We start from the raw sequence: 24,013 nt of genomic DNA on the forward strand, positions 1-24,013 counted from the left end.
GAGGAGTATAGGAACCTCATCAAGGACTTTGTTAAATGGTGCGACTCAAACCACCTACACCTGAACACCTGCAAAACCAAGGAGCTAGTGGTAGATTTTAGGAGGCCCAGGCCCCTCCTGGACCCTATGATCATCAGAGGTGACTGTGCAGAGGGTACAGACCTATAAATACATGGGAGTGCAGCTGGATGATAAATTGGACTGGACTGCCAATACTGATTCTCTGTGCAAGAGAGGACAGAACTGGCTATACTTCCTTAGAAGACTGGCATCCTTCAACATCTGCAATAAGATGCTGCAGATGTTCTATCAGACGGTTGGGGCGAGCGCCCTCTTCTATGCGGTGGTATGCTGGGGAGGCAACATAAAGAAGAAGGACGCCTCACGCCTGGACAAATTGGTGAGGAAGGCAGGCTCTATTGTAGGCATGAAGCTGGACAGTTTGACATCCGTGGCAGAGCGATGGGTGCTCAGCAGGCTCCTATAAATTATGGAGAATCCACTAAACAGTATCCTCTCCAGACAGAGGAGCAGCTTCAGTGACAGACTGCTGTCAATGTCCTGCTCCACTGACAGACTGAGGAGTTCGTTCAATTCCACCCGGGGGGGGGTAAACGTTAACATTATTCAAAGTTATTGTCTGTTTTTACCTACATTTTTATTACTCTTTAATTTAATATTGTTTTTTTGTATCAGTATGCAGCTGCTGGAGTATATGAATTTCCCCTTGGGATTAATAAAGTATCTATCTATCTATTTAGGAAAATATAACAGATGTTTTTTCTGCTTTTGGTAGACTTCTGTTTTATCTCAAAGTAAACTAAAGTAACCTACTAGTAAGCACTGAAAAAGTATTGTCCTTTCTGCAACTGTAAAAGGGATTCTGTCATTACCAACACATATAATGCCTTACAACACAATTGGAGCACTTAACAGAATAAAAGCAAGCCATGTTTCAAACCTTGAAAAAATTAAAGGTAACTCTACAATTTGGTGGACATTTCATGTTCATATTATACTTACTTACTGAATAACAACATTCTGGATGGTGTTCAATAATTTTTTAGTCACCATGCATTTTATAGTTATATGTAATATTACGTATTAAGCAAGCTTATTATTTTGCACAATGTCACAGTTTTCCCATCATTTCCAATATAATATTGAGAACAAAAGGCACATGGCAATAACAATATGTATTGTAAAAATCAATCATTCTACCATTGAGGGGTTATTTGACAAATAGCACAGCTCCTTTCTCGAGCAATCAGATATTTAAAGTCTTCTGTATTTTTTTTATTTTTATTAAAGTGATAAGTAAATGTTTGTTATTTTTTATTAGTCTTCATCTTTAAACATGATTTTTAACTCTCAGAAAGAGATACATTTCAGACTAATACAGTGATGAGGATAATATATTTAAAATCGGCTCATAAAAATGCTACACTGAAGCGTGAAGCATGATTTTTTTGAAGAGTGGTTTGCAGTAGTTCACCTAATAAATACTTAGTGCCCCTTTGATGATATTAGTTTTATGTTTTTTTTTCTTTTTCCTGAGGATAATAGCTGATTTTTTGAATGCCTTCTCTCCTTTTTGAATGAATTGTTAATTTCATGAGGCAGTAAGTGCTCTGGTATGTGTAGTATATGCCAGCTGTATAAAATGATAAAGTGTCAGGCTTTCACCTTTTCTGTCAACAAATGTGATTTACAAAGCCTTTAGTTTTTTTCCTAAAACTTAGTTGGAATACTGCTGTTCTTTTTCTTGCTTTTTCTAAGCTACTGAGCAGAAAATGCTAACTTTTCATGTTGTCTATAAGTAAGTGTGAAATAGTACGTACACCCCTAGAAAATGTGTGTGGTCTTTAACGTATCTATTCAATCTTCATTTCCACAATATCGTAGATAACTGTGATGTGATTTAGCAAATAATAATGAAACATATTTTTGCAATAAGATATTCAAATAAAAACATTCTCAATTGTCTACCAATACACCCCTAGCTTCAAAGATAGTGTTGCCTCCTTTGGCATGTATAACCTCTTGCAGGCATTTCTTGTAATTTTCTGCCAGTCCTCTATATCATCCTGGAGTAATTTCTACTAGTTCTGCAATTCTATGATGTTTGAGGGCTTTCTTTCAGGTACTGTTCACATCAAATCCTCTTACAACATTTTTGTGGGATTAAGCCGTTCCCTCTATTTCATCTTTTTGAGACATTCTTTATGAATTTGCTTGTGTGTTTTGGGTCACTGTCTTCTTAACAGGTCCTCTTGCAGGTCAGCTTCAACTTTTTGACAAGTGGTGTCACATTCTCCTTTTTTTGTCATCTCTGGCACAGTGGAATATATGGTTAACTCTGTTATGGCAAGCTGGCTAAATCCTAAAGCATAAAACCTTAATATTTTCACAACCATCTTTTACAGGTGATATGAGGTTATTTTGATCAGATTTGTTTTTGGCCAATTATGACATCTAGCTTTGCATACAATTAGATCTTCCATTGTCTCCTAGGTGCATTATTCTAATAGTTATATTTCATGCCTAGGCATTGTTTGAGAAACTTCAGCTATATATCTGTGTTCTTGCGAAGAGAGGTGTCTTCCTTTTGTGCAGCCTCATGATGTTATCCTGGGGTTCTTGGAGGCCTCTCCCAGTACAGTGCATCCAGAAAATATTCACAGCGCATCACTTTTTCCACATTTTGTTATGTTACAGCCTTATTCCAAAATGGATTAAATTCATTTTTTTCCTCAGAATTCTACACACAACACCCCATAATGACAACGTGAAAAAAGTTTACTTGAGATTTTTGCAAATTTATTAAAAATAAAAAAATTGAGAAGCACATGTACATAAGTATTCACAGCCTTTGCCATGAAGCTCGAAATTGAGCTCAGGTGCATCCTGTTTCCCCTGATCATCCTTGAGATGTTTCTGCAGCTTAATTGGAGTCCACCTGTGGTAAATTCAGTTGGTTGGACATGATTTGGAAAGGCACACACCTGTCTATATAAGGTCTCACAGTTGACAGTTCATGTCAGAGCACAAACCAAGCATGAAGTCAAGGAATTGTCTGTAGACCTCTGAGACAGGATTGTCTCGAGGCACAAATCTGGGGAAGGTTACAGAAAAATTTCTGCTGCTTTGAAGGTCCCAATGAGCACAGTGGCCTCCATCATTCGTAAGTGTAATAAGTTCGAAACCACCAGGACTCTTCCTAGAGCTGGCCGGCCATCTAAACTGAGCGATCAGTGGAGAAGGCCCTTAGTCAGGGAGGTGACCAAGAACCCGATGGTCACTCTGTCAGAACTCCAGAGGTCCTCTGTGGAGAGAGGAGAAAAGGGAAAGATGACTGCAGCAATGTACAGAGACATCCTGGATGAAAACCTGCTCCAGAACGCTCTTGACCTCAGACTGGGGCGACGGTTCATCTTTCAGGAGGACAACGACCCTAAGCACACAGCCAAGATATGAAAGGAGTGGCTTCAGGACAACTCTGTGAATGTCCTTGAGTGGCCCAGCCAGAGCCCAGACTTGAATTCGATTGAACATCTCTGGAGAGATCTTAAAATGGCTGTGCACCAACACTTCCCATCCAACCTGATGGAGCTTGAGAGGTGCTGCAAAGAGGAATGGGCCAAACTGGCCAAAGATAGGTGTGCCAAGCTTGTGGCATCATATTCAAAAAGACTTGAGGCTGTAATTGCTGCCAAAGGTGCATCGACAAAGTATTGAGCAAAGGCTGTGAATACTTATGTACATGTGATTTCTCAGGTTTTTTATTTTTAATAAATTTGCAAAAACCTCAAGTAAAGTTTTTTCACGTTGTCATTATGGGGTGTTGTGTGCAGAATTCTGAGGAAAAAAATGAATTTAATCCATTTTGGAATAAGGCTGTAACATAACAAAATGTGGAAAAAGTGATGCGCTGTGAATACTTTCTGGATGCACTGTATCTTTCAGTCAACTCTTTTGCTGAGTTTTGGTGGGATGACCTTGCTGGGGTAAATCACCAGTGCATTGAAATTATCTCAATTTGTAAATAATCTTTTGGACAAATGAGTACATATCTCCAAATTCACTGGAAATGACTTAAAAAACACTTCTTGTACTCCTAGACATCAACAATCTTTCTTCCTAGGACTTCAGAGAACTATTTCAATTTTGACAATAATGTGGCTACACATGTTGATTGCTAAGATAAATCACACCACAGGTCTCTGATGTTTATATAGGATTTAATCATTTGCATTTTTGTGTAAGTGCACCAGATTCTCCTCCTTAATTTAATTAATCAGGTTTTAAAATGTTACATTATAATTTGCAACATTCTCAGTTTGTCCCAAACATTGTGATTTTTTTTTTTTAACTATTCATGTTTTACATGCATAACAACAGCTGTAACAATGCAGTAAAAAAATACACAATATTCATGTTTGTATGATATTCTTTATAATAATGTAGCTTGCAGCTCATACCCTCTGTCTGCAGTTTGCCAAATGTTTTTTTTTTCCTCTCATAGTTTTAAAAAGCACCACCAATACAACCTGCTTTGTACAGTAAGTCTGGAATGGTACTAATTGGCAAAATCAGAAATTCTTAATTCCCATCAAAGAAAGTAAAAGTAAAATAATTTAGTAGAAATTTGTTGGAAATTAAGAATCTCTCTTGGATGTGTCTGTGCGATGACTCACCCAAAACAACAAGTGTTGTTTATACGAACATCCTACACACAGACATAGATAACTGCATTAATGGATCCGAACAGAGAATTGTTTAAGTGCTTGCTTAAAGAAACAAAAAACAAACCCTGTAACATTATAGTCAATGAGGAGACATTCAGTCAAACATTAAGCTATGCATCACATAAAACCAGGAAAGAAGGACTAGACCATATTGACTTTGGGTTTTAGCAAGTTCCGAGAAGATGAGCAGTCTTTGCATTCTGGAGTCTTTTATAAGATGGCTTTGAGTGCTACGTTTGAGGAATTTTTGCCTAGTGATAATGTAGTAAATTTATTTAATATGTGTGCCATTTGAGCACCACTACTTGATAAAATAGCTTACAAAGTACATTGAATACTTACTTGAATGTGATGTCAGTTTTAGAATTAACCTGAGATAAATTAATCTGCATCTTTAGACTAAGCTGTCAGGAATTCTCTGTAATCGAACACTTGCTTTTCAAAAGTATACATGATATCTGATGGCTGAAAAGCCCAAAATATGCTTGTAAGTCACAAGTTTTGGTTTTCTTCTCTCCTTTTCCACTGTTATATTTTGTCCCCATTTCATTTGTGGACCTATATATAGATAACATATTCCCAAACCCACGTAATCCTTCTTAGGGCCTTGCAGGATTTAAGCTCATTATGGATACATAGAGTACAAGGCAGTAAAGAAGACTGGTCAATGCACCAACACGGGTTTATAATGTATATAAACCAAATGCATAACAAGATATATATTAGATAATCTGTCTTTGTATAGTGCCATTAGCAGCATGAACCATCACAAAGTTCTTCCCAGAACAAACAGGGTTAATTACATTACTCAAAGTGAGCATTCAATGAAAACAAAAACACAGCACTGGCCCCTGCCAGATTTCAGATGTTTAAGGAAGTGTACGTGACATATTGTAGATGTCAGGTGTCAGAAGGGAGCATTTAAAAAAAAACAAAAAAAAACACAACTGCAGTATAACACTGCAAGGAAACTACTGTATATTGAAACAGTGAGGTTGAGCAATGAAGAAAAACCAATCCAGGCAAAAAGGATCCATGTCAGCAGTCTGTAAAGCCTTATCATGACGCCAACAACTACATTATATCTGGACCTCAAAGTCAAAGTGAACTTTATTGTCATCTCAACCATATACAAGTATACAGAAGCTCAGGGTCCACAGTGTAACAACATGAAGTGCAAATAATAAATTAAAAATAGAATTAAAATTTTAATTTAAAATTAAAACACAAACAAGACAAGACATTGTGCAAAGACAAGACAAAGAAGTAGCAGCAATATTGACGTTTAGTTAGCTATATGAACATTGATGCAATGTATAGTATTTGCATTCTAGATACACAAATATAGTCAATAGATATGTAATATAATAAATAAATAATAGATGTATATAATACAGAAAGTATCAGTGTATGTAAGACATGTGTAAACAATGACAGGTCAGAATGTTTCACAGCAGAAGGATATCAAGAGTGTCAAACTCCTTAAAGGTCAGTATGAGATTTTCAGTTCTTTTCTACATGCACACTCATCTTTGCAGAAAAGTGGCTTGCATGTATAAAAGTTCTGTTTTTAGAGGTGGTTAAGGCAGTGTGGAAGATCCCAGGAGGCAGCATGGTGTTAAGGAGTCTAACAGCTTGGGGGTAAAAACTCTCCTGCAGCCTGGCAGATCTGGCTTTGATGCTGCAGTATCTTCTCTTGGATGGCAGAAGTGTAAAAAGTGCATGTGAGGGGTGTAAGGGGTCCTGCAAAATGCTGCAGGCCTTGCGGACACTGCGTTTGTAAAATATGTCCTGTAGTGAAGGGAGAGGCACCCCAATAATGTTCTCTGCTGTCTTCACTATTCTCTGCAGGCGCTTGCGGTTGGATATGTTGCAGTTGCCATACCAGACAGTGATGCAGCTAGTCAGAACACTCTCAATGGTGCCTCTGTAGAACATGGTGAGGATGGAAGTGGGATGACTTGCTCGCTTCAGCCGCCTCAGGAAGTGTAGTCTCTGCTGGGCTTTCTTGATTAGTGATGAGGTGTTATGTGTCCACGTAAGTTCCTCAATTATGTGCACACCGAGGAACTTGGTATTCCTAACAGTCTCCACATCTAAACCATTGATACTGACTGGGATGTGGACAGGATATGATTTTCGGAAGTCCAGGATTATCTCTTTTGTCTTGTCAACATTGAGAGATTGTTGTCTTCACACCATGCAGACAGCCTTTCCACCTCATCTCTGTATGCTGTTTCATCATCCCTGCTTATCAGTCCCAGCACTGTCGTATCATCTGGATAGAGTCCTCTTCACGTCAGTTATGGAGAGGCCGAGTACCTGGTCAGTGGAGGGAGGTGTTGCTTTTCTCGCAGGCTCTTTGTTCTGCGCCTCAAACCATGCGAAGAAGTTGTTCAGCTCATCCGGAAGGGAGGCATCACCACTGCTGCTGTGTGGGTTGGGCTTGTGGTTTGTAATTTTCTGAACACCCTGCCACATACGACGTGTGTTTCTGGTGCTGCTGAATTGTTTGTTAATCCTCTGTGCGTATGCCCACTTAGCTCTCCTAAGACAGGTTAGCTCTGGTTACCCTGAGGGCGGCCTTGTCTCCAGATCTGAAGGCTGCATTTCTGATCTTGAGCAGCTTGTGCACTTCTCTTGTCATCCAGGGCTTTTGGTTGGCTCATGTGGTAACATCCTTGGTAACAGTAACATCCTCTATGTATTTGGAGATGTAGCCAGTCACAGAGTCTGTGTACTCCTCCAGATTGATGGAGTCACCATCCATAGCAGCCTCCCTGAAAATGTCCCAGTTTGTCAATTCAAAGCAGTCTTGAAGAGCAAAACAACACCAACCTGCCACACTCTGAAGTTCTTGCGGGCTGGTTTAGTGCGCTTCAGCAAGGACTTGTATGCAGGAACCATAAAAACGCTGCTATGGTTGGAGTAGCCGAGGTGAGAGTGGGGTAGGGCCTTGTAGGCGTTAGGAGCGCTCGTGTAAACATTGTCCAGACAGCTTCACCCTCTAGTAGCAAAGTTCACATTCTGGAGGAATTTTGGGAGAACTGACTTCAAGTTGGCATGATTGAAGTCTCCAGCAATAATGAAAAATGGCTTGGGGTGTGTCGTTTGCAGTTTGCTGATGATCTCGTAGAGTTCCGCTAGCGCCTGGTTAGCATTTGCACTAGGCGGGAGGTAGACGGCAACCTCCAGCACGCAACTGCATTCCCTCAGCAGGTAGAAAGGCTGGCACCTTACCGATAAAACCTCTATCAGTGGGGAACAGCGTCACGCGACTGAGGCAGCGTTCGTACACCACTCTCTGTTCACATAAACACACCGTACAACCACCACCCCCCCCAGGCCATGAGACCACCCAGCCCCCTCTAGGCATTCTACCTAACATAGATGATCAGTCCTCACTGTATTCACAGTTCTCATGGAAGGACTTGATGATGACGGTCACGTGGACTTCTGGCCTTTAATCCATCAATGTAGGGACATCATGGTGCTTTGATTAGGTGGTGGTGGCGCAGGTCGCCACCACAAAAAAACGGAAAAGAACAGAAGAGAGAGAAGGGGTTAGTATGGATTTTGGAGCCACCATAAATAGTAATGATAATTAATTGAATATGCAGAGCATCAGGATTAAATTAAAATGAAGTTATGAGAAAGCCATGTTAAAGTAATATGTTTTTAGCAGTTTTTTTAAAGTGCTCCACTGTATCAGCCTGGCGAATTCTTATTGGCAGGCTATTCCAGATTTTAGGTGCATAACAGCAGAAGGCTGCCTCACCACTTCTTTTAAGTTTACCTCTTGGAATTCTAAACAGACACTCATTTGAAGATCTAAGGTTACGATTTGGAATGTAAGGTGTCAGACACTGAAATATAAGATGGAGCGAGATTATTTAAGGCTTTGTAAACTATAAGCAGTATTTTAAAGTCAATTCTGAATGACACAAGTAACCAATGTAGTGATATCAAAACTGGAGAAATGTGTTTGGATTTTCTTTTCCTAGTTAGGACTCTAGCAGCTGCATTTTGCACTACTTGCAGTCGATTTATGTCTTTTTTGGGTAGTCCTGAGAGGGAGTGTGTTACAGTAATCTAGTCGACTGAAACACATTATATAGTTTATGCCAACATTTTGTCATTTACTACTAAAATATGAAAAATGTTTCTGTTTTAACAATGTGTTTACACAGATTATTGTAGAAACGGAACACACATGAAATGCATGTGTTCCAAATAACGATCTATTTCCACTCTAAAACTCCAGCACTTCACTCCCAGATAATCAATCAAGGCATGAGCTGGGAGAACATTGTGCACGTTCTGCAGCTGTGGGGGGATGGAATAGTAGACTGCTTGCTGCTTGTCTTTATCAGCATATTTACAGGACAAAAGACGCTGATGGAGGGGTGCGAACGGATTTAAGGAGGGCCGGATCTACGAGTTTTTTCGTAGGCTCTGGTAATTCTAGTGTTAAGCAAGTTTAGTTTACACCTCTTCATCTGCACTCATCTGGTATATCTAAATTAGAACATTCTGTTCAGTTAACACATTCACTGGATATTATAAGCACTAAACCAGTATATAAAGTATTTTCCATCCATCCATTTTCTATCCAGGTAAGTTAAAATTAAATTCACATTTACTACAGTACAAAAGGTAGACTGACAAGTGAAAATGTTGAATGCTTTTGCATTTTACAATAATGTAATATAAATGACATGTTGATCTATTTTGTGTTTTCATTACCTCTGGAACGCCTTATAATAAAGAATTAGATATTAATGGACCACATGCAGTACATCTTAAAACTTTACTCACTAGTACATCTTGTTCAGCTTCATACTGTACATCTCCTTTTCTTCATAGTTCTCTTTTCCACTTGAAGTTATGTTTTCTGATATATATACAGTGATTTGGTTTAGTGCATAGTCTCTGAAATATTCTTAAATAAGTAAAAGATGTGAGTAGATGTTTTTACAAAAAAGATACTTTAATATGCAGTATTTATTATGAGTACAGTCTTTAATTACCTGCACTTTAAAATCACATGCTTTAACTATGCCCATATCACAGTAAAATGTGTCTCATTTAAGTAAGTAGTTTATTGAGGAGATTTTATTTTTAAAGTCAACACTTTTATTATCTGAAATAGCTGAGACTTTGGTATATCTTGTAACAGCAACATCTTAAAGTGTCATACTAATATGTACAATACATGGACAAAGTAATAGAGAAGAGAACCTGCCATAATATTAAAAAAACTGCAGAGCCAAGGTTAGTCAGGTTGCTTTTTCAAGGAACAATTGTCTGAAATGCTGGCTGCCATTTCAGCTGTAAAAAGATACTGCGGATCAGCACTTAAGTATCTGCTTTTGTGCTTTATATTACATAAACAATTCTTATAATGCTCAAGAACCTGAAGATCTATTGTTTTAATTTAAAATGAAATATCTGAATGAAAGTAGGCAAGTTATGTACTCACAAATTACAGATTTGGATAATCACAAAGCAAAATAGAGCAATTACAAATTAAGTAAAATGGATCCTTCATACAAGTTCATTAAAACTATAGTTCAGATAGGGTCAGTTGACAACAGAGGAGAGGAAAAGAAAACTGCAGTCAGCTGCATTCCAGGAGAAAAAAATAAATTCACAATTATCATAATTTCTGTATATAAAATGCTTGCAACAATTACTGTATACATTAAATTGAACTAGTGAAATCTTTTTATTTTAAGCAAATGAAGATTAACACTAGAATTACCAGAGCCTACGAAAAAACTCGTATATCCGGCCCACCTTAAATCGCTTCTTAAATCCGTTCACACCTCTCCACCAGCATCCTTTGTCCTCTAAATGTGCTGATAAAAGACAAGCTGCCAGCAGCCGGCTATTTCCATCCCCCCACCGACTTAGAACGTGAGCGCACTTTTCCCAGCTCTTGCCTTCATTGATTATGTGGGAGTGAAGTGGAGTTTTACAGTGGAAATAATAGATCATCATTCTAAAGTAATCTGTGTAAACACATTGTTAAAACAGAAACTTTGTCATATTTTAGTAATAAATGTTATAAAATGTAGTAGGCATAAACTATAGAATGTGTAAAGCCCGAGTTCCAAAGATCAAATAAACACTTTCACAAAAGCTTCAAGGCCAATACAACAGCTTCTGTGGCGTAGTGCGTTAAGATTTGCCTCTTAGAGCAAAACAACTCTGCCGCCTTTCAGACCTGAGTTCAAATCCCTGCTAGGGATAAAATGTTGCTTTTTTTTTTTTTTTTCTTTTTAACCTGAAACGGACATAAAATTTATAAATTGGTATGCACTGTCAGTTAATGAGATCGTTATATTTTCATGTGGGATGCTCCTTTTAAAATATTTTTTTAACAATTGAGACTGCAATTAACAGGAACAACTGTCCTTATAACTGTTATTTTTAAGATCCATAACACACAGACAGACGAGCACTGCGTAATAGAGAGACAGACAGGCAGAGATATATAAATAAACAGGGAAGGCACATGTACTGAAAGAAAAAAAAAGATCAACGTGCGTTGTTGTTACTTAGAGAGTCAGATGGGGGGGAGGGGTGATGTTAGAGCACGTGAGCTCATTCAGTGCTACAGGAACAACGCACGTTGATCTTTTTTCTTCTTTCAGTACATGTGCCTTCCCTGTTTATTTATATATATTTATTTATATATATATAAATATTTTAAAAGGAGCATCCCACATGAAAATATAACGATCTCATTAACTGACAGTGCATACCAATTTATAAATTTTATGTCCGTTTCAGGTTAAAAAGAAAAAAAAAAAAAAAAAAGCAACATTTTATCCCCAGCGTAGATTCGAACTCAGGTCTGAGAGGCGGCAGAGCTGTTTTGTTCTAAGAGGCAAATTTTAACGCGCTACGCCACAGAAGCTGTTGTATTGGCCTTGAAGCTTTTGTGAAAGTGTTTATTTGATCTTTGGAACTCGGGCTTTACACATTCTATAGTTTATGCCTACTACATTTTGTAACATTTATTACTAAAATATGACAAAGTTTCTGTTTTAACAATGTGTTTACACAGATTACTTTAGAATGACGATCAATTATTTCCACTGTAAAACTCCACTTCACTCCCACATAATCAATGAAGGCAAGAGCTGGGAAAAGTGCGCTCACGTTCTAAGTCGGTGGGGGGATGGAATAGCCGGCTGCTGGCAGCTTGTCTTTTATCAGCACATTTAGAGGACAAAGGATGCTGGCGGAGAGGTGTGAACGGATTTAAGAAGCGATTTAAGGTGGGCCAGATATACGAGTTTTTTCGTAGGCTCTGGTAATTCTAGTGTTAAGAGATGACATGAGGATTGTTCGAAATGAGGTTGGTCGATCCCTACTATTACTTTGAAGTCACAGCTAGAACACTGGGACACTGGTAGAAGCTTATTAAGGATAACTTTTGCATACATGTTGCAAAGTTTTCTTTACACAAAGAACCATACATGGAATAAATTACCAAGCAGTTGAGTAGAGAATAGGACTTTGGGTACCTTTAGAATTCAATTGAGAAATTAAGTGAATGGGATTGATGAGATTTGTTTATCTGAATTCTCATCTAAATAGCTGTGATCAACAATAGATGCCATAAATGGAGTCAGTTTTCATTTATTTAAGCTCTGGTTACTAGCATAAGTTTTTTTGCATAGTCTGGCATCCTGTACTGCCACCTGAAGGTTTGCTGGAGAAAGGATCAGGATCTTCTGAAAGAAAAGGACTTAATGTTTAAAAAGATACTTTATTCACCACAGCACGTTATTACAAACCTTGATCGAGCCTCTGAGGGGATCCTGTGATGCACATGTTTATCCTGTTTGCGTGAATTATGTGGCTACATCTTGATGGAAAGTTTGATTTTGTTTAAAATATCAGGTTTCTCTTTTTAACGTATTTGGATTGCTTGATCCAAGTTTGATTTTGCGGGTTTGGCAAAACATTTTTTTAACTGCACCTACTAGTGTGATACAATACGACATTAACTGCTGAAATATGATAAAACCTTATTTATACTTTAACAATTTAAAACACAGCTGTTCAAAATAAGTATGCAACTCTTTTTTTTTTTAATTTTATTAATTTTAATCATTCCATATAAATAGATCAGTTTTTACAAAAAATAGGATTGAAAACAGATCGACCTCCACCCCTGAAAAAGAGAGCATGGCCAATGGGATAATCCTTAAAGCTTGTAAACATACCTAAATTGATTAGTTTAATAGGGCAATAGAGATGAATGGAGAAGAGAAGAAAAATGCGGAGAGAATTGCTTCCTCGGTGCTTTAAGAGCTTATTGTAAAATATTATTGATTAGATCCTGCCAGGTTTTGAAAAAGTTCTGTACAGATCCTCTAACTGAGAATTTGAAAAAATAAAACATCGGTTTCCCACTGACTTAAAAGAGGAGAATTAGGATTCTTCCAGTTTAGCAAAATAAGTCTGCGTGCCAAAAGTGTAGTGAATGCAATCACAGTTTGTTTGTCCTTCTCCACTTTAAACCCATCTGGAAGAACACCAAACACAGCTGTTAATGGGTTAGGAGGGATTGTGACACGAAGGCTGTCTGAGAGGCACTTAAAAATTTTGGTCCAAAATGATGTTAATTTGGTGCAGGCCCAAAACGTGTGACCCAGTGAGGCTGGGACTTGATTGCAGCGTTCGCAGGTTGGATCTTGCCCTGGAAACATTTTGGACAATTTTAAGCGAGACAGATGTGCTCGATATATAATTTTGATTTGAATAATTGTATGCTTTGCGCATATGGAGGTCGAATGAATTTTCTGTATTTCTATTTCCACTCCTTTGCTGATATATTGATTAAGAGATCTTTTTCCCATTGTCCTCTTGGATCTTTGAAAGGGAGGGACTGTAGAATAATTTTATATGTTGCAGAGATGGTGTTTAAGTCCTCGTAATTGAGCGATATTTTTTCTGGCATGGAGGAGGGTGCAAGATGAGGAAAATCGGGCAGGTTCTGTTTAACAAAGTTCCTAATTTGAAGATAGTGAAAGAAATGTGTAGCTGGAAAGTTAAATTTGGAATGTAATTGTTCATAGGATGCAAAGATGTTGTCTATATAAAGACCTCTAAGCAATTTAATCCCAAATCTTTTTCAGATATTAAAAACTGCATATGTTTGCGAGGGTTGAAAGAGGTGGTTCTCTTGCAGGGGTGCCACAGATAAAAGATTCTCCATCTTAAAATGCTTTCTACATTGGTTCCATATCCTGAGTGAGTGAAGCACAATTGGGTTATTAGTATATTGGCGATAACTTGCATTTATTGGGGCACAAAGCAGGGAATATAAGGAAGTACTGCAGGATTTTACTTCTATTGCGGAAGCCTGTGTATGTTCATCTATTTGTGCCCAGGTTTTTATAGCTTGTATGTTTGCTGCCCAGTAATAAAACTGAAAGTTGGGTAGAGCCATGCCACCTTGTGCCTTAGGTCTTGGTAGGGTCGTTCTTTGGATACGTGGGTGTTTTGAGTTCCAAATAAATGAGGTTATTGTTGAATCTGATTGCTTAAAAATGATTTATTGATGTATATTGCAATGTTTTGAAATAAAAAAGCTTAGGAAGAATATTCATCTTAACAACTTAATTCTTCCAGCTAGAGTGAGATGAAGGGTTGACCATCTATGCAAGTCTTGCTTAATTTTTTCCATACAGAAGGCGAAATTTTGTTGATAAAGAGCTTTGTGTTTACTTGTGATGTTTACCCCTAGGTATTTAAACTGGTCTGCAATGATAAAAGGTAGGGTGTCCAATCTAATATTATATGCTTGAGAATTCACTGGAAAGAGTACACTTTTATTCAGATTAATTCTGAGACCAGAGATACTTTGAAATTCTGTAAGTGCTGTTAAGACTGCAGGCACAGCATTTTTCTGATATATATATAGTATCATAACATCTGCATATAGAGAAATTTTCTGTTCCAGTCCTTCTCTGATAATCCCCTTTATCTGATAAGCATTTCGACAGTGAACCACCAGTGGTTTAATGGCGATTGCAAATAGCAGTGGTGACAAGGGGCATCCTTGTCTGGTACCACATTCTAGTTTAAAGTAGTCTGAACAAATGTTGTTAATACAAACTGAAGCTTCTGGATTGGTATAGAGTAGTTTGATCCATGCACAAATGTTCGGGCCAAACCCAAATTTCCCTAATGTAGGTGAAAAGGTATTTCCATTCAATCATGTCGAAATGCTTTTTCTGCATCCAATGATAATAATATTTCTGGGTTGTTTGACTATGCTGGTGAGTATATTACATTAAACAGGCGTCAAAGATTGGAAGATAAGTGTCGACCCTTGATAAATCCAGTTTGATCTTGTGATATTACCGAGGGCAGCACTTTCTCCATCCTTCTAGCTATGATTTTTGAGAGTATCTTAACATCATTATTCAGAAGTAAAATTGGTCTGTATGATGCACATTGTAATAAGTCCTTGTTTTGTTTAGGAAAGACGGTGATTAATGCTTGGAGAAAAGTTTGAGGTAGAATTTGATTGTCTCTAGCTTCTGTAAATGTTGCTAATAGGAGGGGAGCTAGCTGAGTGGAGAATTTCTTATAAGATTCTGCAGGGTAGCCATCAGGGCCTGCTGCATTCCCGCCTTAAAGTGACTTTATAGCATCTAGTAATTCTGATAGCGCCAGAGGTTTATCCAGTTCCTCCACACTAAAAGTATCTGTTTGTGGTATCTGTAATGTATCCAGAAATGCATTAGATTGTGTGTTGTCTTCTTTAAACTCAGTAGAATATAAGGATTTATAGTAGTCTCTAAATGTGTGCATTATATTTTTATGGTCAATGATTTCATCTCCGTTTGTGTTGGTGATTGCTGGGATTGCATTACGAACTTCTTGCTTGTGGATTTGTTTTGCTAAAAGCTTATTAGCTTTCTCTCTATGTTCATAGTAATGATGTCTTGATTCATAAATTAGTTGTTCAGTTTCTTTAGTTGTCAAGAGGTTGAGTTCTGAATGCAGAGCCTGCCTTTTCCTGTGCAGAGCCTCGCTCGGACGCCTGTCATGTTCTTCATCTATTCTAGTAATTTCGCTGGTTAGTTCTGATACCTTCTTGGTTTCTAATTTATTCCTGTGGGAAAGATATGAAATAATCTGTCCTCTTAAGAAGGCCTTTAGAGTTTCCCAGAGTATTCTTGCAGAAACCTCTGAGGATGTATTTGTCTCTAGGAAGAAGCTGATTTGTTTGGATATAAATTCTGTACAGTTCTCGTCTGCTAATAGAAGCGGGTTAAGACGCCATCTGCGAGGTGAGTGTGTGGGACATAATGACTTTAGCTCCAAGATCAGAGGTGCATGGTCGGAAATAACAATAGCGTCGTACTTGCAAGATTTAATCGTAGGCAAGAAATTATTATCTATAAAGAAATAGTCAATTCTTGAGTAGCAATGATGTACTGGTGAGTAGAACGAATATGTTCTTGAGTTTGGGTTTAGAAGCCTCCAGAGTTGTGGTCACTCTGTAATTGTCTTTGCAGTGCTAGATGTCATCCCCCCTGTGACAGGAGTCCTATCTAAGAGTGGATTTAAAACACAATTAAAGTCCCCAGCCATTATAATTTTATGAATATTCACATTGGGAATGGATGCAAATACATTTTGCATGAATTCCTTATCATCGACATTAGGTGCATAAACATTTATCAAAATCACTTTACAGTTAAATAAGTTGCCCATGACCATCACATATCTCCCTTCCAGATCAGATACTACATCTGATGCTACAAATGAGACTGTTCTATGTATGAGAATTCCCACACCTCTAGTTTTCTTTGTAAAGCTAGAATGGAACATTTGGCCAGTCTAGTCTTTTTGCAGCCGGAACTGATCCTTGCTTAGTAAGTGGGTCTCCTGTAAAAATACTATTTTAGCGTTTAAACCTGTTAGGTGAGAGAATACTTTCTTTCTCTTTAATTTGTGATTCAGGCCTTTAACTTTCCAGCTCACAAAGTTAACTGTCCCATAATGGAGACATTGATTCTGAATTTTTGATGCCATTTTCAAGTCTTAACTGGAAGTGAGACAGCTTTAACCTTAATTTCCAATTTCCCCACGAGTTATTACCATGCAGCCTCTTGTTGCGTTGGTAGTTCTAATTATAAGAATCAAAAGTATAGATTAGATATAGCCTGCTCTCTTTCTCTCCCCCCACCCCGCCCCCCTTTTTGCCTCCCCACGTGAGGCTGAACCCCACTTCACAAAGTCCCGGTCCTCTGACATACCTAGAGACAGAGCACGTCCAAAACAAAACAAGCCCCCACACAGCGGCATTTGAGGATTAAAAAGTAGAGATATCTATTACCAATAAAGTCTAAATACTATATGCCTAAAATGTAATCATTAACAAACTATAAGCATAAAGTATAATCTTCAGCAATCTTAAAGTATTAAGATAATAAACCCAGGAAATGGTGTTAAAAAGTGGTCATGGATAAGCATAGTAAATCCTAATGCAATAATAACAAGAACAATAAACCAAGGGTAAGATGTTAAACAGTCTCCTTTAGAATAGTTAAAAACAAAAAAAAGAAATTAATTTCTTCTACACACACGTCTATAACTGTAATTAAAGCATAAACAGAAAGCGTCCGAGTAATGAAAAGGATGTATAATTATGGTACCCGTATCATTACAAGTGGATCAGACAGCAGGTGATATCTCCTTGCCATGCCATGACAGGATGCAACTCACTATCGTGTTTCAGAATACAGTAATCCCTCCTCCATCGCGGGGGTTGCGTTCCAGAGCCACCCGCGAAATAAGAAAATCCGCGAAGTAGAAACCATATGTTTATATGGTTATTTTTATATTGTCATGCTTGGGTCACAGATTTGCGCAGAAACACAGGAGGTTGTAGAGAGACAGGAACGTTATTCAAACACTGCAAACAAACATTTGTCTCTTTTTCAAAAGTTTAAACTGTGCTCCAAGACAAGACAGAGATGACAGTTCAGTCTCACAATTAAAAGAATGCAAACATATCTTCCTCTTCAAAGGAGCACACAAATCAATAGGGCTGTTTGCTTTTAAGTATGCGAAGCACCACGGCACAAAGCTGTTGAAGGCGGCAGCTCACACCCCCTCCGTCAGGAGCAGAGAAAGAGAGAGACAGATTAAAAAAATCAATACTTGCCCGCCGTGCTTTTAAGTATGCGAAGCACCGTTCAGCATGTCATTTCAGGAAGCAGCTGCAGCTGCACAAAAGATACCAACGTGAAGATAATCTTTCAGCATTTTTAGACGAGCGTCTGTATCGTCTAGGTGTGCGAACAGCCCCCCTGCTCACACCCCCCTACGTCAGCGCAAGAGAGAGAGAGAGAAAGTAAGTTGGGTAGCTTCTCAGCCATCTGCCAATAGCGTCCCTTGTATGAAATCAACTGGGCAAACCAACTGAGGAAGCATGTACCAGAAATGAAAAGACCCATTGTCCGCAGAAACCCGCGAAGCAGCGAAAAATCCGCGATATATATTTAAATATGCTTACATATAAAATCCGCAATGGAGTGAAGCCGCGAAAGGCGAAGCGCGATATAGCGAGGGATCACTGTAGTGTCGGGATCAGCTTTCTTAATTTCTTTTCTGCTTCCTCCTTGCTGGAGAAGACGTAGTATTGGCCTTGCACATTCACTTTCAGTTTGGCAGGATACAAGAGGCTGTATTTGATATCGGCTTGCCATAACCGCTGTTTAATGTTGTAGATGGCTGCACGTTTAGCAGCTGTTGCAGGAGAGAAATCAGGGAAAATACGAATGTGGTTATTTTCAAATATAATCTCTTGCTTGTGTCTGCGGAGTGCCATCACATCTAGCTTACATAGTAACCTCTTGAAGCGGACAATAAAAGACCTAAGTTTAAAGGTATTTGAGCCGCGTATGCGGTAAGCTGCTGCTATATCGGTATCTGATTTAAAGTCCTCTCCAATTATTTTAGAAAATAGTTCAACTGTGAACTTCACTGGGTTTGGACTTTCACAATTCTCAGGTAGACCTTCTATTCTGATATTATTCCTTCTGCATCCATCTTCCAGAGCCGCAAGTCTTTTGCATTCGGAATTCACAGCTGTAGTTTTTCCATTGGCGTTAGATGCCAATTGTTCCGCTGTTTCAATTCGAGCCATGAATGTCTGCTTAACATCATCCAGCTGATCAGCAAGTTTTCTTAGTTTAGACGTATTTTCTTGAATGTGTTCCTCAATTTTCCCCACCATACCTTTAATGGTCGCATCAAAACGATTATATAAATGCATTTCCAAGTCTTTATTTTCCTGCTGCAAGTAACTTATCTCTTTCTTCATACTTTTCTGGATGTCTTTCTTAAGCACACTTATGGTTGTGACTGTGGCTGTGGCCATTGTTGTGATCATTTCCTTCAGTTCGGACAAATTGCTTCGGATTTCGTGCTCCGCGGGTGAAGTAGCAACTCCAGTTATAGCCGAATCTTCGGGATCACGACGAGTAGATGAAAGTACAGACTGCAAGGCCATTTCTAGTTTCAAGTGATCTTCTGGAATCGTCGAGCTATTGTGACCTGCATCACTTGCACCTTCGCTCCCATTTTCGCTATTGACTGGAGATGATGCAATGGAGTGGGGTCCTGGGAAGTCTGTGCATTCGCCTGGCTGTTCCAGGTCAGTCTCTGAAAGGCCGTACCTCACACTTGGGCTTGATGTCTGTCTAGACTTGGATGTAGCTTTAAGTTTCCTTTCCAGTTCTTTCTGACCCCCTTTCTTGTTACTCATGTTTATATACTGTAGTGGAAACTCCTCGGGTCGGGTAAATACAGGATACCTCAAAATAATAAGAAATATGTCAAAAAATAAAGCCACTGCCAACAGAGCTCCGCTTCAGACATCCATCTCCCGTAACGGACGAGACCAGCTCTAAAGTGTGATAGTCCACCTTAAGTGTCTTTGTAAAGTTTTTAAGCCATGTGCGGGAGTGCACGAAGAAAAACTTAACACAAGCACAGGGAAAACGTGCAAACGCTAGAGGCAGTGATCAGACCTAAGGTTCAACACCAAGACTTTCATCATAAATGCATCTCTTTTTCTTAAAGTTTTGATTTGTATTGGTCTTTTGCTATGGGGCAGTATCATTATTTTAAATATTCAGCTGTTAAAATAAGGCACGTACAGGTATGTTTGTTCAGAAAAAATATAAAAATAAAATAGAAAAAGGTAATTCAGTTTAAATTTGACGGTAATAGATCAATTGCAAGGAGAGTTGGGTCTGCTGTGCCCTTGATGAGCAAAAAATATCCTAATGATCCATCTCATTTTTCAGGAAAGCTTTGAGTCAATTCAAAATAATAGATGATCCATTTTTAACCAATTATATAGTTTGAACATCTTAGAAATGCAGTTCTGAAAGTTTTAGGTTCATGTTACTGAAATCACAGAGAAAGCATGAGAGTTACTTTTGCACATCTTTTTGAAGAACTCGGTGTTCAGCTGTTGTTGCAGATGAATGATGCATGAAGTGTCCTATGGTATAAGAGATCTAATGACTGTGGCACAGATCTAAACATGGGGGCTATCACCAGGTTGTGAACTGTATGGTATTGGCAATCAGTTACTCTTTATCTGCATAGTCCTTGATCAAATGTACTAGCAACTTTTTTGCCTCTCTGTTTGTCATTAATCACTAAAAGAAATTGAATATTCAATTTGTTTGCTCTTTGCAGGTACCTGTATTTGCTGTTTTCTGACGACGACTTGCTCCCTTTTGAGCACTGGGTTTTCAATACAGAAGCACATCCGCTGCCAGTCATCAAGAAAAGAACTGATAAATAGGTGAAGATGTTGCAGTTAGATGGCTGATCCCTCCGAAGCTTGTGGCAACTCTGTTCTTGCAGATGACCAACTTCTCCACACACTGTTGTCATTTCTATTTTGTTTTCATCCAGCAATATTTAGAACTGCCTATCAGGTCCATTGAAACATGGGGGAAAAAAACTGTTTAAATGGCCAGTCCATCGATCGGTAAATAAGGAATCAATAAATAGTACTGTCAGGAAAAAAATGGTTATTTAAAATACAATATTCTGGTTAAATATATAATATTTGGGAATCATTTTTTATTATTATTTATCTAAAACAAAAATGCTTTCAGCAATTATGTGCATGTTCCCTTTTTGTAAAGTATGTCTTATCTGCAGAGAGACTGCAAGATTCTTTCCTCCTCCATGAGGAGACGGAGGCCGCTTTCAGCTGTAATTTTTGCTCTGTTGCATAAAAGCCATATTGAATTTGATAAAGAGAGCTTTATTATTCACAAAGAAATTTGTGGGAAGGGAAGTGGCGCTAATTTATGTTATGGTTTAAGACGATCATCAAAGTCTCTAAAACTGTGTCTTTGTGACACATTTTCTTCATGCGGGTTTCTGTTTTTTTTTTTGCTTTTTTTTTTTGTCTGTTTTCACAGAGGATCAGCATTGCTGAATTAGCCCCAGTACTGACATTTTAAGCAAACATTTTAAAGTAATGACCCTTCGGTCAGACTGGTGCACTGTGCTCCCTTAGGCCTGTGTTTCTGAGTGGAGACGCTCTCATGCACATTTAATCAGAAGCCAGGATGGTCCAACAGTGCCCTCTGCTGAGCCAAGAGAACAGTGACATTGTTTCCCAGTGGGTCTCTTTTGCAAGCTAAAGAGTATCATTTATGATAAAGCCAAAATCTGAGTAAAAATAATCTGTTTGATTCTGCTGATGCTATGATTTTAAGGGTTATTAAATTTGTGGCTTTACAAACCTAATTATTTTGGTATTGGTTTTTTTTTTTTTTTTTGTATGGCGCCTTAGAATTGTTTTTGAAGTATTTTCACAATGAACATTTACGTGGCATTCTTTTGGAAAAGGAGCAAGACAACAGTAAGGGGTAAATTATGTATCAGGAAGTACACATATTCAGATTTATGCCTTCCAACTTTTTTGTAATTTTTGTCATTTATTGTGTGTAATCAAAAAGCACAATTTATTTGCTTAGTAATAAAAAAGCTCCATGAAGCCTGAAGCCAATCAAGTTCATGTGAAAGAAGCACAAGTAGCAAACAGAACATCACATGCAGCAGCGTCTGTTTTACACTGGATTGTTAGTCATTACACATAGCCATGTTTACTGTGTGCACGTACATGCGGGTCATGCCTGTTCTGATGCATGGGCCCATTGTGGCAGTTTGACACCCTCTACAGCCCTTTTCACTTGATCGTTAAAGGGGGACACATAGGATGCAGTTTGCCGTTTACTGAAGACAGGCAGTCGGACAGTTACTGTATGTTGTAGTATCACTTAAATGTCTGTCATTTGATTACTATATGTTGTCCTCCTTGGTGACCCTCTGAAGTCCACCAAATGATCTAGTGAAAATGTGGCTTGGACACCAGTGGACATTCAGACTTAGTTTGATATGCCTTTTACTGTTTTACACTTATAGAGTTTGCTATGTTGCAGTGTTTTCTTTGTGAAGTTGTTAATTATGTGTAATCCATTACCTCCCCATGACAGTATGTTGATTATTCTACTGTTTTGTGGAAAAATAATGAAAGGAAGTGTGATGAATATGTTATTGGTCTGCATACTCTGGAATAATGAATGTGTAATTTTTTTTTCTATTACTTTTATCTTTGAAATTTTTGTTTGCTAATTGTTCTATAAATTATTTTGGGTAATCCCAGTGTTGTTAAGGGAGAGGAATTTGTAACACATGTTCAGACTTACAGTTTCTGTGCTCAGTAACATTTGCTATTTGTAATTTTTAAAAGAAAAGAACACCACCTTATGTGAGCATAGAATTTGCACATGAACATGACGTGACTTGTCTTTGAGACCCCTGCTCGTGTCACATTGCTCACGTAGAAGTTTAGTCAGTGTGTGAACTCCATACTCTAGATTGTGTGTTTAAACTGGATTACTACATATCAGCTAACTGCTCAATAATACACGGACGAGTGAGAACCTGTAGTCTGCTAAAATGAGCCAATGGTATGTTTTGAGTTGCAAATCCTACCTTATGTATCTGTAATAACCATGATGCCATCACATGTTCTTCTTGCTAAATGTAAAAAAGATGAAAGTACATGAGTGCTGAATAATCATTCCTTTGCACAAATCATTTTTGTCTTCATTTATATGCAATTAGTTATTGGTGATTTTTTTTATGTTAATGTTCATGTAAATATTCCATTTTGGCAATGCCTTTTTCACCTTTTTAAAATAAATATAAAACATAATGGAATATATATATATATATATATAATTAAACTGCAATTTTTTAATAATTATATTTGTAACATTTCTCTATTGTGAATAAAAATCTTTTAATAAATTTTCTGTTGCAAATTTTGTTTTACAAGAGTCTTTTTGACTTTTTTCATTACAGAATATTTTTTAACTCATTGGATAATTAAGAGTTTGTCTTACTGCATGAACAAGTTGGAGATAAAGATGTTCTTAGAATGACACAATTGAGAAAAGAAAGAAAGACTAGGATTGTTTAGAACAAGCTAGAAAGTGAAACATCAAACAGGTGGGTTTCTGTATCAGTGCTCCTTATACCTTCCATTATCAAAATACATTTTTATTTACCACAATTTGTGAAGAACCCTGTCCTAGGTATGAAGGTTATACAGAAGTTACATAAGCAAGAACCAGTCAGTGTATGGAGATCAGTCAAAATGTAATAAATAAATGTATCGTGAAATGTGCCAATCTATCTCCGATATAATTAGACATTTAAGTCTGGGTGCCTAGTGCCTCTGAGTGATCGGATTGGTCAGTTTGGCTTTGGGGATAAGATGAAAGAGGAAGTGTAAGGGGGGAGAGAGAATCCCCTTCAAAGATAGCAAGTATAAAAGTGATAGAATGTGAGAAAGCCTCCCCAAGAATACTGACAAGAGTCTGAGAAGCCGACTTTATGAGAACGCACACGAGAGAGGGAGTGCCAGTGAAGAGACATTCACACACACACACAAATACAGAGGAAAGTAGCTGAAAGTAGGGTAAGGGTATTTTTAAATGATTCTATTACCTGTCTTCAGCAGGTATCATGGCAAATAAATAACTTAAAACACAATATTATATGAGCATACACTATTAAATATGCCACTTAATATTTTTGTTACTTATTCCTTTACACATTTCTTTCATTATTTCTTCATTTGTTTATATCAGTAACATTAATAATAATAATAATAA

At 37.9% G+C, this 24,013-nt stretch overlaps 1 protein-coding gene across 1 annotated transcript in view; it reads left to right on the forward strand.

Moving 5' to 3' along the window:
• Window positions 1–23,158, forward strand: part of man1a1 (mannosidase, alpha, class 1A, member 1) — a 495,681-nt gene extending 472,523 nt beyond the window's left edge. Inside the window, exon 12 of the mRNA XM_051925338.1 lies at window positions 20,505–23,158. Within this exon, the coding sequence (XP_051781298.1) occupies window positions 20,505–20,613 (109 nt within the window). The 3' untranslated portion in view covers window positions 20,614–23,158. The remainder of the gene's footprint in view (window positions 1–20,504) is intronic.
• The last annotated feature ends 855 nt before the right edge of the window (window positions 23,159–24,013 follow it).

This window comes from Erpetoichthys calabaricus, chromosome 3, assembly GCF_900747795.2.
Source record: "Erpetoichthys calabaricus chromosome 3, fErpCal1.3, whole genome shotgun sequence".
NCBI classification, from domain to species: Eukaryota; Metazoa; Chordata; class Cladistia; order Polypteriformes; family Polypteridae; genus Erpetoichthys; species Erpetoichthys calabaricus.